The sequence below is a fragment of the Cotesia glomerata genome, linkage group LG7, assembly GCF_020080835.1.
Source record: "Cotesia glomerata isolate CgM1 linkage group LG7, MPM_Cglom_v2.3, whole genome shotgun sequence".
Lineage (NCBI taxonomy): Eukaryota > Metazoa > Arthropoda > Insecta > Hymenoptera > Braconidae > Cotesia > Cotesia glomerata.
Window position 1 is genome coordinate 6,217,680 of NC_058164.1, and position 13,049 is coordinate 6,230,728.

The window sequence follows — 13,049 nt, forward strand, 5'->3', positions numbered from 1 at the left end:
ACTTTATAATTATACTTTACGTTTTTAATAAAATGATAATGATCTAGAGTTCAATAGTTTACAAATTACAACAATTTAAAGTAAAAAATCTTGTATAAAATTACATTTTAACAGCTATAATTTTTAAACTATTAAATCTAATCAATCTACAATAATTAATAATTGCTAAAACTTAAAAATAATATTAAAAATTTCGGGCTTTAATTACTATTTATTAATAATAAATACGGCAAAATAGGAATTGCTTCTGAAATAAAATATTGTACAGAATTACAAGTCAACGAATATGACAGAGTCGATGATGCAGAACAAGAATAAGAAGAAGAATAAGAAGCAGTAACAGCAGTATTAATAATATGTATAATAACTCGACGTTATGTGCTGGCTTCCGACTTATCACTATTCTTCTGCATATTTATTTTTTTATGATCTTTGCGATACTTTTCAATCGTCAGGTCCGCATTGACGCTTGTAGGCAGACGGAGCGTTCGCGGATCAAGACTGGCAGCTAGTTTTAAATAAGTTTCCTCCATTTCTTTGGTAATCTTAACTTCGCAATCCAAATCACTTTCAATGATTTTTTTTTCATTGCTACTTTTCCTACTTTTGACACCTCCTCTTCTCTCGTCTTCATCACCATCGTCCTCATTTGTCGAGTCAAAACAAATCAAGTCTTTCATCACTTGCTCATTGACAATATGCTCTAAATTTTTTTTATTACCAGACACATTTTTTTTATCAATCACATGAGTTTTTACAACTAATTCATTAGCAATGCCTTTTTTAACAGAAACACTTTCATTATTTTCATCAATATTTGGTATTTCAATAATACAAGATGATTTTGTGCTTTTTATACTTTGTGGCTGTGTTGAATTACTGGATGTGCTTGGCTTAATACCAGTATTATTATTATTATTAATATTATTATTGTTATTTAAAATAACATTATTATTAATACTATTATTATTACTATTACCATTTCTTGTATGAGGAATTTTAGTAACTCCAACAGAGGACTGAACCCACTCAGCGACCCTCTGTAGTTGCGTAGCGTCGTTCGATAAAATAGGAAGAGCCTCTTCGCTGCTGGTCGACAGTGATCTCCCAGAGCGTGTTGACTTGGCGAGGTTGTGTACAAGAGCAGTATTTGTTTGATTGGCACTTCCACTGCCGCTTCCCGAGCTCGTGTAGAGCACTGTTTGATATTGTCCAGCATTGTCAAGCAAAATATTTTTGGAGCCCTCGCGACTGACACGCATCAAACAGTTTCTCGGGCCAATAACCCGATCACCTTTACCCACCGGGTTGAGTAGTCGTCGCTTCTCGTTGTTAATCTGGACCAGATCACTCGAGCTGCTGGAGGGTTCAGAGCTGGACATCAGAACACTGTCGTTGCTGAAACTCGGGCTGGCTGCAAAATCCGGGGTTTGATTAGCGCTGTCTTCATTTAATACTTCGATTACAGTCACCTGATTGCTGTGATTATTATGACTGTTTATATTATTATTATGATTATTAATATTATTATTATTACGAGGTTCTGTTTTCCAAATTCGTTCATTAATAACATCCAAGTGAATGTCACTCTTACTATTTGAATTTGTGAGTACAGTTGTAGCTTCTAATTGAGGAGAATTCAATTTCGATTTGGTCCAATTATTTTTCCATATTCGCTCGTTGATTATATCAACTGGATTGACTTGACCCTGTGATTTAGGTATTACTATATTCTCAACCGGAATTTCTATCCTCTTGGGCTTGTTATTTTGTTTTATTTTAAGCGATTGACGTTCAATTTTCATTTTTGATGGCGAGTCTTGATTTATTTTTGTGCATACGCCCGTTTTATTAGCGTTCAAAGTTTGACATTTTGTTTCATCACTTCTGCATAAATCATAATCATAATTATTGTTATTGTTTTTATTGTTATTATTATTATTGTTATTGTTATTATTACGATTATTATTATTACTATTGTTATTTGGACTAGTTTGCTTGTTGCAAATAATATCATCGAGAGATGTTTGTGTGTGCGAATCGACAATTAAAATAGATTTATGACAAACACACGTGGAACAATGTTTTGCGAGGATGCGTTCTCGCTCCCGATCTTCCAAGACTTTGGCCATAATTGCAGCTGAGACAACGTCTATTTGCGGTTTACCGTCGTCGCTCTCGTCATCGCTGTGCTTGTCTGGGTTTGTTTTGGTGATGTTATACACCATCGCCGTCGGGGGAAACGTTGATATTGGCACGGTAATGCTCTTCACATCCGATTGTGACTGATCACTCGAACGCCGCTTTTGACTCATGTAATGCTTTACTCTCGACTGCACTTCTATGGGTAGCTGAAATAAAATTATTTTGATTATTATTATTGATTTTAATTACTGTCAAACATACTTCTATTAATTTAATGACAATAATTTTATCGCAAACTCGAGTTATACTTGATTAAATTAAAAATATTTTGTTAATTATTTACATAATTAAATTCAAGTTTAACTTAGTGGTTTATAATTTGATTAAATAAAATAAATGTGTTATAGACAAACTTTATAAATATTTCAATGTACTTCAGTTTTTATTCAAATTTTAACTGCTTGACTGAGATTTATAAATTTTTTAGATCTTATAATTCAATTTTAGAGTTTTATTGACGTTTCGTTGGAAAACAAAACAAATTTCTTGTTAAAATTCGGTAACAACCGCTGAATATTGAATTATCCAATACTTTCTCGCTCGATATATAAAACTGTATTTTGGGAATCAAAGTTTTATTCTGCAATTAATCACACAGAGTTGAGCTTCATTTGCACAAAGGTTCAGCAAGATTATTCAGAGTTACCAAACTATCATAGTTGGAGGTACGATAAATCGTTTATAAGCGTAATTAGAATTTAGAGCCAATTACTTAAAATCTCCACACAATAGAGGTTTTCCTAATTTCGTAAATTACGACAATTATTACATAAATTTTAATATCTAAAGTGTAATAATAATCTATATTTTTAAGAGAGTAAGAAAAATTTTGTTTCTAGGATATTCATATGATAAGATCGGTTTTTTTAATGAAGTTTAGTGTCATTGCAAAAGTCTTGACTTGAATTTGTGTTTTTTTAAGGTTTAATATCATTCTCACTGATAGTCAATTTATTATGATAAGTATTTAGGCTGCATTCGAATATGCTCTATCTCTAGATACATAATTAAGAAATGAGCTTGTATCTTGTGAACTATTGACATTTTTTTAAAGATATAAGCTCATCCCGATGTTACACTCATCGAGACTTTTCATTTGAGTACCCACATCAATTTTTCATATATTTTATATATTTATATATATATGTATATATGAAAAATATATCAAAAATGCATGTGGGTACTCAAATGAAAGCTCTCGATGAGTGTCACATCAGGATGAGCTTATATCTTTAAAAATGTCAATATTTAAGAAAGTACAGTGCAATTTAAAAATAGTCATTATTTCATAATTAAAATTCATACTTTCTTTAAATTTTAAATCCTATAAAATTATTCATTAAATTTCGCCGGAGAAATCGATAATGAACAATTATATAATTATATATTTAAAAAAAATTAAACTTACAGAGTCATATTTCTGTCCGACAAAATTGGATGGCTTACACTGTAGCGATTGAATAGCCAAGTTCATGTCAGCTCTATATCTCGCCTGAAATAAATAAAAGTTAAAATAATCCCTCTCTAAAAATCAAAATAACAAAATAAAATTACATTGTCTTGAGATAAGCTATGGATCGTCAAATTAGCATCAGCTAAACGATGTGACAGGGTTGCAATGTCCTTAATAAAGGCACTCTTCTCAGTCTCACATTTATCAACAAGTTTCAGCAGCTTGTCTTCAAGGTTTTGATTGACTTTAAGCATCCTCTTCTGTGCCTCAATCAGCCGAGCATGTTTCTCCTCTGATAGCCTCAGGTCTATCTTCATCGACGCAAGCTTCCCATTAGGAAATTTATCAACCTCCTTCAAATACTGTGTCTCTATTTTCACAATATAATTTTCTTTTTCCTTTAATTTTTGACGCAGCTGTTCTATTTCCGCGTGCAAGTGTACGTCGCTGAATCTGTTTGCGTTTATTGTGCATTTTACACAAGTGCATTCCTGGAAAAAGCAATCAATTAGTAAGTAAATTAAAAATTAACAGTTATAATAATAAAAATAAATAAACAAGTTATAGCTTGTTTATAAATTATATAATTAACATGAAAATTAAATAAATCTTTCAAAGTAACAGTTTGAGTAATTTCAAAGTTAAACACTCCAAGTTTAAATTACATCCAAACAACAATTACTGTAACTTTTTAACTATTTTGCAAGTTTTACTTCTTAACAAACTTCTTAAAAAAAAAAAAAAAAAAAAAAAAACTTTAGACGTCAAATATAGATTATTATTTTCACGTTTACTTTTTTTTTAATATACTATTATAATAAATAATATACATTATTTGTTATTCTTATCAAATCATAAATATTTATCCATATTAACAAAACTCAAAAGACCTTGAAATTATCAACCTGTAGATTAATTTAATAATTAATAACAACAACAAAGAGTAATTAGATTTATGTCATAATAAAGAAGGTAATGTAATGATGATGATGTGTAAATTATTTGAATTCTAAAAATAATTCTCCAGATGGAGATTGTAAAAACAATTTTATAAATCTCATTACTTAGGTACATATATCAATAATAAATCAATTAAATTAATGTGTAGACATACCTTGCATTTTTCCGACATGATTGACTTTTTTCAATAAAACAAAAATAATCACTCAATAATAAAGCTAATAAATAGGATCTATTTGTCATAACCCTTGGATGCTATTGAACAGTAAAAGTAAAGTTAATCCAAAAATTAACGATTGTGATTTTAATAAAAAAATACATATTTCCACTTCATTGTTTAAATACCGACACATTTAGAGTTTAAACAATTATCCACGGTGATAATTAAAACAGCGAGTTTGTAAAAAAATTTATTTTATTAAAGATTTAATTCTTAGCGACATGATATAAATCTGCTCTTTATCTTATATTTTTTTGACACTCATAAAAGAGTGAAATATCTTCCAGAGACGTGGGGAACAATACACACGTTTAATCGCGCATACGTGTGCGCCCACCATGTTTTTTTTACAGCTGCGCATGCGCTTTCTTATTTCTTCATTCTTAATTTGCGCATGCGCTTAAACTACGCGCGATATTTGTAATTGACTTTTACACTTTGTTAGTGAATTTTATTATCAGAAATTTTGTATGTTTTTTCTTCTTATCTATTTGATTAGTGATAAACTGTCTGGATGATAGAAACTTAGACGCTTCTAATTAAAATAAAAAATTAATTATCGATCATTGAAGAAAAATATCCAACTAAATATTTACTCAAAAATTTTTGAAGAAATATTTCTTCTATTACTCGTACAATATAATACTGAAGTTAACAAACATCTGTCAATTTTTTTTTAAATTTTTATTATAAATTTCAGCATTATTGTAAAATATGTAATCTATATTTATTTCTTCTCGTCATATTCTTAAAATAATGAATTTTATTATTTTAAATTATTCATAATAAACACCCGCTGCAATTCCAATAGCATAAAATTGTGAATTTTCAAAAACATATTTTGAATAAGTGTCGCGTTGATCATCCCAAAGAAATCCCATTGATTCATGAACACCCTGGCTTGCTTTTTCTATAATACTGATCACCACAATATATTTATACCTTGTGATTATTAAAAAAAAAAAAATATTACTCTAACTATTGTTACTTTCAATGGAATTAAGAGTTATATATATTATTTTAATAACTATTATAGAGCAATGTAATTGCTAATATATGAATAGAGAGAGCAAAAGCTCCATGATCAATTTAAATAAATAAATAAATCAATTATTATTATTATTATTGTGTCTGGTAACAAAAGAATTTACCTGCTGAAATCAGCCTTATAAATTTGTTTTTTTACTTGTATAGCGATATCTTGACACAGCTGAAGACAAAGAATGGGATTATATGTTACGCCAGTGAGCTTTGTTGTCATAATATTTTTTAATATTTTATCAACGATGTTGTGCGAGAATGGATTCGTTGACTCTAGTTGATAAGTATTTTGGTATCTCGGAACCTGTTAAAGTGAGTTATCGGTAATCGTTTATGTATTTATGAATTAACAATTATTAATAACAATTATAATACTAAAGTCAGCTGATGTTTTTAATTTTTTTTATTTACTAAATTAGAGCTAAAAATATTTTTTAAAAATTGTACTTATAGTTTTATGACATTAAAGTCAGCTGTCATTTGATAATTTTTTTAATAAATAAATTTGCTCCAAAAAATTACTTTTAAGAAATTGCATTTATAATTTTTTAAAATTTCTATGTGTCATTTTTTTTCTTCTCATTTTTTTTGCCATAATTTATTTGTTAAAAAAATTATTAAATATCTGGTAAATTGATTCTCATTATAGTTTTTCAAGTTTTTTACAAACTATATATTTTTTTTTTATTTGTAATAATTTTTTCAATAAAACAAAATTTTTAGATGTCGGCTAACTTAATTTTTATATTTTTATAACAATGATAAATTGTATGACACTAATTTCTTCATGTATCATTTATTAGGTTATTATTTTTAAAAAGAAGATATAAAAATATTTAAGTAAGTAAGTAAACTTGTGAAAGTTACTCATAAAAAAAATACCTTGAAGCCGGCTTTGCCAATTCTGAATGCAACGCTGCCTCGATGGATTCCTAATGACAATAAACTGCCAGGACGTGATTTGTTTGTTGATGTCTGTGACAATCCACGCTGGATTGATAATTTTGACGTTTTTGATAATGTCTTTTGACTTGCTTCATTAAAATAAAAATATAAAAATATAAATATAAATTCTTATTTAAAAATTGTAATTTTATAAAAACTTACGTATTGACATTTTTGCGCATTTAATTTTAATTTTAATTAAAAAAAAAAAAAAAAAAAATGAAAATCTTAACCTCAAAATTAAAAAATTATCTGTCAACTCTAAATTGAAAAAAACATTTGGACTTTTTGTATTTTGAATTGGTAAAAAAAAATATAAATAATTTGGAGATTGTAAAAATTTAAGTAAGTAAATTTATTTTAATTTCATGCAATAATTATTTTTGACTTTAATTAATATTATTATTATTATTAAATTTTTGTGACAGAGTTTGAGTAAAATTTTGTCAGAAGAAAAAAATAACTTGTAAATTTAAACTGCGCGCGTTTTTATCGGGAGCGGCTGGAAGTGACGTACTGAAAAAAGATCATCCGTTACTTACACAGGCAAATACGTGGTTAACGACATTCAATCAGTGACTAGTAACAAATACAAAGGCGTTTTTATAAATTGATATAATATACGTAGATTTCCGTATGAAATACATCAGTGTATGAAATCATAAGCATAAAAAATAGTGGATGATTCACGTGACAATTGTCAGGTGTCAAAGAACAATTAACCTGAAATAATATTGATAAAAAGTATTTATATTATTGGACTAGTGAATCAACGTGTGTGTTGTAGGATGTTTCAGAGATCACCAAATTTCTATCAATTACTCGGTGAGTAACCTTCATTTACTTTTTACTGTTATTCATAGCTTGCAATGTCTGCTTTGTAACAAAGTAATTTTATTTTTTTAGATAAAGCTACAAGCCATTTGCATCTCGACCCTGACTGGCCGACGATTTTGCAAATTTGTGATCTTATACGTCAAGGAGATATACAGTATGTCATTTTATTAATTTATTTATTGTGTATTATTATTATGACACTATTAGTATTTTATTAATGCGCATATTTAATTTTTTCAGGCCAAAACCAGCTCTCGCGGCGATAAAAAAAAAAATCACCAACTCTAATCCTCACGTATCTCTCTTTGGTCTTCTTGTGAGTTATTATTTATTTTATTAATAAATTTTTTTATTTTTCTTTAAAAATTAACTAAGTCTAAAAAATTGCATTTATAATTTTTCAAAGTTTTTAAAGATGGAATTTTCAATAAATTTTTCTTGCTGAAATTTGTGTTAAAAAAATTATAAAAATTATCAGATGTTTCTCAATTTCAATATAATTATTATTTATTGATATCTGATGTTTGTTATTATTATTAGGTATTAGAGTCATGTGTTAAAAATTGTGGAAGTTTAATCCACGATGAAATAGGTACTAAGCAGTATATGGAACAGTTGAAAGAACTGGTTAAAACTACAATTCACGACGACGTTAAAAGTAAAATACTTGGATTAATTCAAGCTTGGGCGTTTGCTTTTAGGAATAGTCCTAAATATACTGCTGTTAAGGTAAATTTAATTATCCTTTGCTTGCAAATTTATTTATTTATTAACATGAACGCCAATCGGCATTATACATATATTAAATTATGAATTGTAAATTTTATTAGCAATAAATAAAATTTATTTTTATAACCATACCTTAGAATAATATAAATAAAATACTAATTAATTAATGAATAATTTAAGGATACTATGAACATAATGAAAGCCGAAGGTTACGTATTTCCCGAACTAAAAGAGAGTGATGCAATGTTCAGCGCAGATACAGCACCCGAGTGGGCTGATGGAGAAGTTTGCCATCGGTGTCGTGTTGCCTTTGGCATGGTACAACGTAAACACCACTGTAGAGCTTGCGGGCAAGTTTTTTGCGGTCAATGTTCTAGTAAAACATCGACGTTGCCGAAATTTGGCATTGAAAAAGAAGTAAGAGTTTGTGATTCTTGTTACATTGTGATCAATAAACCCAGCAGTGCTTCCACGAAAGAAACTGATTTGCCAGTCGAGTATTTGAGCAGTTCACTTGCTCAGCAGCAACAAGTAAGATATTGTTATTATTTTTAAAATCATATAAAGACTTATTATCTTGATTGATTTTTTTATATCATAACTTCGTTATTGAATTAGTAAAAAAAAATGGCAGAGTCGCAAGTGAGTCAGATGACTGCTAAATAAAATTCCCAGATTAATTTTTTAACTTTTTTTTTTTTTTTTTTTTTTTCTTATTGATAATTTATTAATTTTTTTTTAAAGGTACCACCACGGAAGTCAGAAGAAGAATTGCGTGAAGAAGAAGAATTACAGTTAGCCTTGGCATTAAGTCAAAGTGAAGCTGAACAAAAGGAAAAAGATAAAAAACGCGTTACAAATGCATACAAAAATAATTCTACAATATCTCGGGCAACTTATTCCCCTCCACCGTCACCAGTTAGTTTTATTTATTTTTTTTTTATACAAAATTAATTTATTATAACACTGAAGATGAAAATTAAGTTAGCCGACATCTAAAAATTAAAAAAATTTTTTTTATTGAAAAAATTGTTACAAAAAAATTTCATTCACGAAAAACTTAAAAAACTATAGCTGCAATTGTTAAAAAATATTTTTTTGTTCTTATTTTATTAATGAAAAAAAATCAAAAATTAAAAACGTCCGCTAACTCTAGGATTATACACTAAATTTGACAAACATTAGAAATTTTTTTAGAATTTTATAACAATTAAATTGCTATAAAAAAAGTTTAATAAAAAACTTCCAAATGTAAAAATTAAAGAAAATTATCAGTGAAAATTTTTCGAAGCACTTTTAGTATTGTAATTGATTTTTTATAAGAATTTAAAAAATTTACAGCTGTCAGCTAACTAAAGTATCATAATTTATTATAAAAATTAAGTTAGCCGACATTTAAAAATTGAAAAAATTTTTTTTATTGAAAAAAAAATTGTCATTTGTCAAAAACTTTAAAAACTGAAAGTGCAATTTAAAAAAAATATTTTTTTGTTCTAATTTAATTATTAAAAAAAAAAAAAAAATAAAAATGTCGGCTAACTTTAGTATTGTTAATTTATTTAGAATTTATAAATGATATTTTTTAGGGTCCTAGTCCTTCAAAAATTCACGAGGAAGAAACCGACCCAGAGTTGGCCAAGTATCTCAACCGAAAGTACTGGGAACAAAGACAAATAGTGAATGAAGAACAAACTGGAGGTTCACGTGCTGATGTAACGAGTCCATCTGCTCCTAATATCGGTAGTCCGATGCCCCAGCGGATTGTTGTAGCCAAGCAGCAGAATGGCGACATCGACGTCCACTTGGATGAGTTTGTTAGCAACTTGCGATCACAGGTCGAAATATTTGTCAATAGAATGAAGAGTAATTCATCACGAGGCAGATCAATCGTCAACGATAGCTTCTTCCAGAGTTTGTTCATGAATATCACCGCTATGCATTCTCGACTGCTGAAGTACATTCAGAAACACGACGACACGCGAGTCTACTATGAAGGTCTGCAAGACAAGCTAGCGCAAGTAAAAGACGCAAGAGCTGCGCTGGATGATTTACGCGAGGAACATCGCAATAAGTTGCGTCGTGAAGCTGAAGAGGCTGAAAGACAGAAGCAGATGCAAATGGCGATGAAGTTGGACATCATGAGGAAGAAAAAGCAAGAGTATTTGAACTACCAGCGACAGCTGGCTTTGCAGAAGATCCAGGAACAAGAACGAGAGCTTCAGATGAGACAAGAGCAGCAGAAGCAACAGAACATGATGGGTAATTTTTTTTTTTTAATAAGTTTGTTTGTAAGTCGAGTTTTTTAAAATTAATTTTATTTGTAATAATATTTTTTAGGTGGGTATCAAACGGTTCCTAATTATATGGGACCGTCTCAAGGATCGCCGATTCGTCATGTACAGTATCAAGTTCCAGGTACTCATTACAACCCAATGTCTCCGACGAGCCAAAGTGTTTATTCATACGGTCCCTCGTCTATGGGTCCGTATCCGATTCCTAATTATTCAATGTCGCAAATGGGATCTCTTCCTCCTCATTTGATGGCTAATATGCCGGCTACTCAAGATCAATCGCAATCTGGTCCCAATGAATCTATGATTCAACAGAGAGAAAATATGGCTCCTGCATCGCAACCTGGAATGGTAAATTACTGGAAATTTTATTACTTAGTATTAAATAATGACTTTTGTTAAACTGCACTGTACTTTCTTAAATATTGATGTTTTTAAAGATATAAGCTCACTCCGATGTTACACTCATCAAGAGCTTTCATTTGAGTACCCACAAGCATTTTTGATATATTTTTGATATACATATATATATATAATATATATAAAATACATATGTACATAAATATATGAAAAATTGATGTGGGTACTCAAATGAAAGGTCTCGATGAGTGTAACATCGAGATGAGCTTATATCTTTAAAAATATCAATAATTCACAAGATATCTGTTAAATTGTGCTGTACTTTCTTAATTGTTGACCTTTTTAAAGATATAAGCTCATCCCAACGTTACACTCATCAAGAGCTTTCATTTGAGTACCCACATGCATTTTGATATATTTTTCATATATACATATATGTAAATATCTAAAATATATGAAAAATTGGTGTGGGTACTCAAATGAAAGGTTTTGATGAGTGTAACATCGATATGAGCTTATATCTTTAAAAATGTCAATATTTCACAAGATATCTGTTAAATTGTACTGTACTTTCTTATCTATTGACGTTTTTAAAGATATAAGCTCATCTTGATGTTACACTCATTGAGACCTTTCATTTGAGTACCCACATGGCATTTTTTATATATTTTATATATGTGGTATTTGTGAAATATATAAATATATAAAATATATGAAAAATTGATGTGGGTACTTAAATGAAAGGTCTCAATAAGTGTAACATCGAAATGAGCTTATGTCTTTAAAAATATCAATAATTAAGAAATTATATTGTATTTTGTCAAATTATGATATTTTTACAGATATAAGGTCATCATGATGTTACACTCATCGAGACCTTTCATTTGAGTACCCACATCAATTTTTCATATATTTTATATATTTATATATTTCACAAATACCACATATATAAAAAATGCCATGTGGGTACTCAAATGAAAGGTCTCAATGAGTGTAACATCAAGATGAGCTTATATCTTTAAAAACGTCAATAGTTCACAAGATACAAGGTAATTTCTTAATTATGTATCTAGAGATAGAGTATTTTCGAATACCTCTTAAATACTTATCATAATATTAATTTTATTTTACTAATAATAGATGCCAATGACAAATGTACCATCGATGACACAAATCCCTGGAGCTGGATCTCACCAGATGACATTCCCAGGTCAACGCGGACCATCAGCAGGACACATGCCACCTCGCATTGGTCCTCAGTCAGCTGACATTTCTCAAGCAGTGCCTCCGGCGGGTGCTTCTCAAATTAGGTCAAGTCAAGCTGGGATGCACGGTCCTCCGGGACACATGGGAATTCCTCAAGCGCCGGGTAGTGCCCAAATACCTCAAGGAATTCCGCAACAGATGCCTCAGCATGTCACAGCGGGTAGCAATATTCCACCGTCACAAGCTCCAGGATCAATTCAAATGCCTGGTGGCGGTGGTGGTGGTGGTACCAACGGCGCTTCTCCGCAGATTTCTCAAACCCAAATTCCATCTCAACCTATCCAATATCCAGTCTCGGTTGTCTCTACAGTTCCATCAGCACAAACAGAACCGCGCCAGAATGACGTTAAAAAGAATGACGATAATACCGCTGAGCTAATATCTTTTGACTAAAGAGCACTTGCATTTTTATTATTATAATTATTATTCTCATTATTATTATTATTACTATGCAAAATATTTCCGAGATATTCGTATTAACATTTATGTATGCTATCATTATTATGATATAATTAAAATTATTATTCATTATTTATCTCAAAATTTAATTATTTAAAAACTCAATTATTTGATAATTATATACAAGTGGAGATCACTATTTTAATTTTCATTTTTTTGAACAAATTTTTTTTTTGAAAATTTTGATATATATATATTTTTTTTTAAATACATAAAAAAATGATCAATTAAAAAAAAAAATTGATTACCACAATTTTAACAAATTTTCAAAAAAATATTTAAA

General features: G+C 29.3%; 3 protein-coding genes across 4 annotated transcripts; 1 reads left to right on the forward strand and 2 right to left on the reverse strand.

The window, feature by feature from the left end:
- Positions 1–172: 172 nt before the first annotated feature.
- LOC123268455 (integrator complex subunit 7 homolog) lies at positions 173–5,315 on the reverse strand. Its single transcript, XM_044733514.1, has 5 exons — positions 4,968–5,315; positions 4,773–4,873; positions 3,760–4,149; positions 3,614–3,697; positions 173–2,351 (listed from the first exon to the last, which is right to left on the reverse strand). The coding sequence occupies exons 2-5, from the start codon at positions 4,788–4,790 to the stop codon at positions 375–377; spliced, it is 2,469 nt and encodes an 822-aa protein (XP_044589449.1). The 5' UTR covers positions 4,791–4,873; positions 4,968–5,315; the 3' UTR covers positions 173–374.
- A 258-nt stretch (positions 5,316–5,573) lies between these two features.
- On the reverse strand, positions 5,574–7,012 carry LOC123268457 (dynein light chain Tctex-type 5-like). Of its 2 annotated transcripts, none has more exons than XM_044733517.1 (4): positions 6,987–7,012; positions 6,762–6,913; positions 5,990–6,183; positions 5,574–5,756 (listed from the first exon to the last, which is right to left on the reverse strand). In XM_044733517.1, exons 1-4 carry the CDS (start codon positions 6,994–6,996, stop codon positions 5,615–5,617), a joined length of 498 nt encoding a protein of 165 aa, XP_044589452.1. In that variant the 5' UTR covers positions 6,997–7,012; the 3' UTR covers positions 5,574–5,614. The 2 variants fall into 2 exon arrangements, with proteins under 2 accessions (XP_044589452.1, XP_044589451.1); XM_044733516.1 differs by having other exon boundaries at positions 5,581–5,780.
- Positions 7,013–7,371: 359 nt separating this feature from the next.
- Positions 7,372–12,842, forward strand: LOC123268456 (hepatocyte growth factor-regulated tyrosine kinase substrate). The gene is made up of 9 exons (XM_044733515.1): positions 7,372–7,649; positions 7,731–7,815; positions 7,902–7,977; positions 8,202–8,390; positions 8,571–8,921; positions 9,135–9,308; positions 9,977–10,649; positions 10,728–11,032; positions 12,182–12,842. Exons 1-9 carry the CDS (start codon positions 7,613–7,615, stop codon positions 12,698–12,700), a joined length of 2,409 nt encoding a protein of 802 aa, XP_044589450.1. The 5' UTR covers positions 7,372–7,612; the 3' UTR covers positions 12,701–12,842.
- The last annotated feature ends 207 nt before the right edge of the window (positions 12,843–13,049 follow it).

Excerpts from the sequence above, each read along its gene's own strand:
- LOC123268455 (XM_044733514.1), bottom strand. Across the intron at positions 3,698-3,759 it reads ATAGCTTATCTCAAGACAAT|GCGAGATATAGAGCTGACAT; the intron begins GTAATTTTATTT and ends TATTTATTTCAG. Across the intron at positions 2,352-3,613 it reads TCGGACAGAAATATGACTCT|CTACCCATAGAAGTGCAGTC; the intron begins GTAAGTTTAATT and ends ATTTTATTTCAG.
- LOC123268457 (XM_044733516.1), bottom strand. Across the intron at positions 6,184-6,761 it reads TTGGCAAAGCCGGCTTCAAG|GTTCCGAGATACCAAAATAC; the intron begins GTATTTTTTTTA and ends TCACTTTAACAG. Across the intron at positions 5,781-5,989 it reads TATAAGGCTGATTTCAGCAG|GTATAAATATATTGTGGTGA; the intron begins GTAAATTCTTTT and ends AATAATCACAAG.
- LOC123268456 (XM_044733515.1), top strand. The coding sequence starts at position 7,613 with ATGTTTCAGAGATCACCAAATTTCTATCAATTACTCG. Across the intron at positions 7,650-7,730 it reads AAATTTCTATCAATTACTCG|ATAAAGCTACAAGCCATTTG; the intron begins GTGAGTAACCTT and ends TTATTTTTTTAG. Across the intron at positions 10,650-10,727 it reads GAAGCAACAGAACATGATGG|GTGGGTATCAAACGGTTCCT; the intron begins GTAATTTTTTTT and ends AATATTTTTTAG.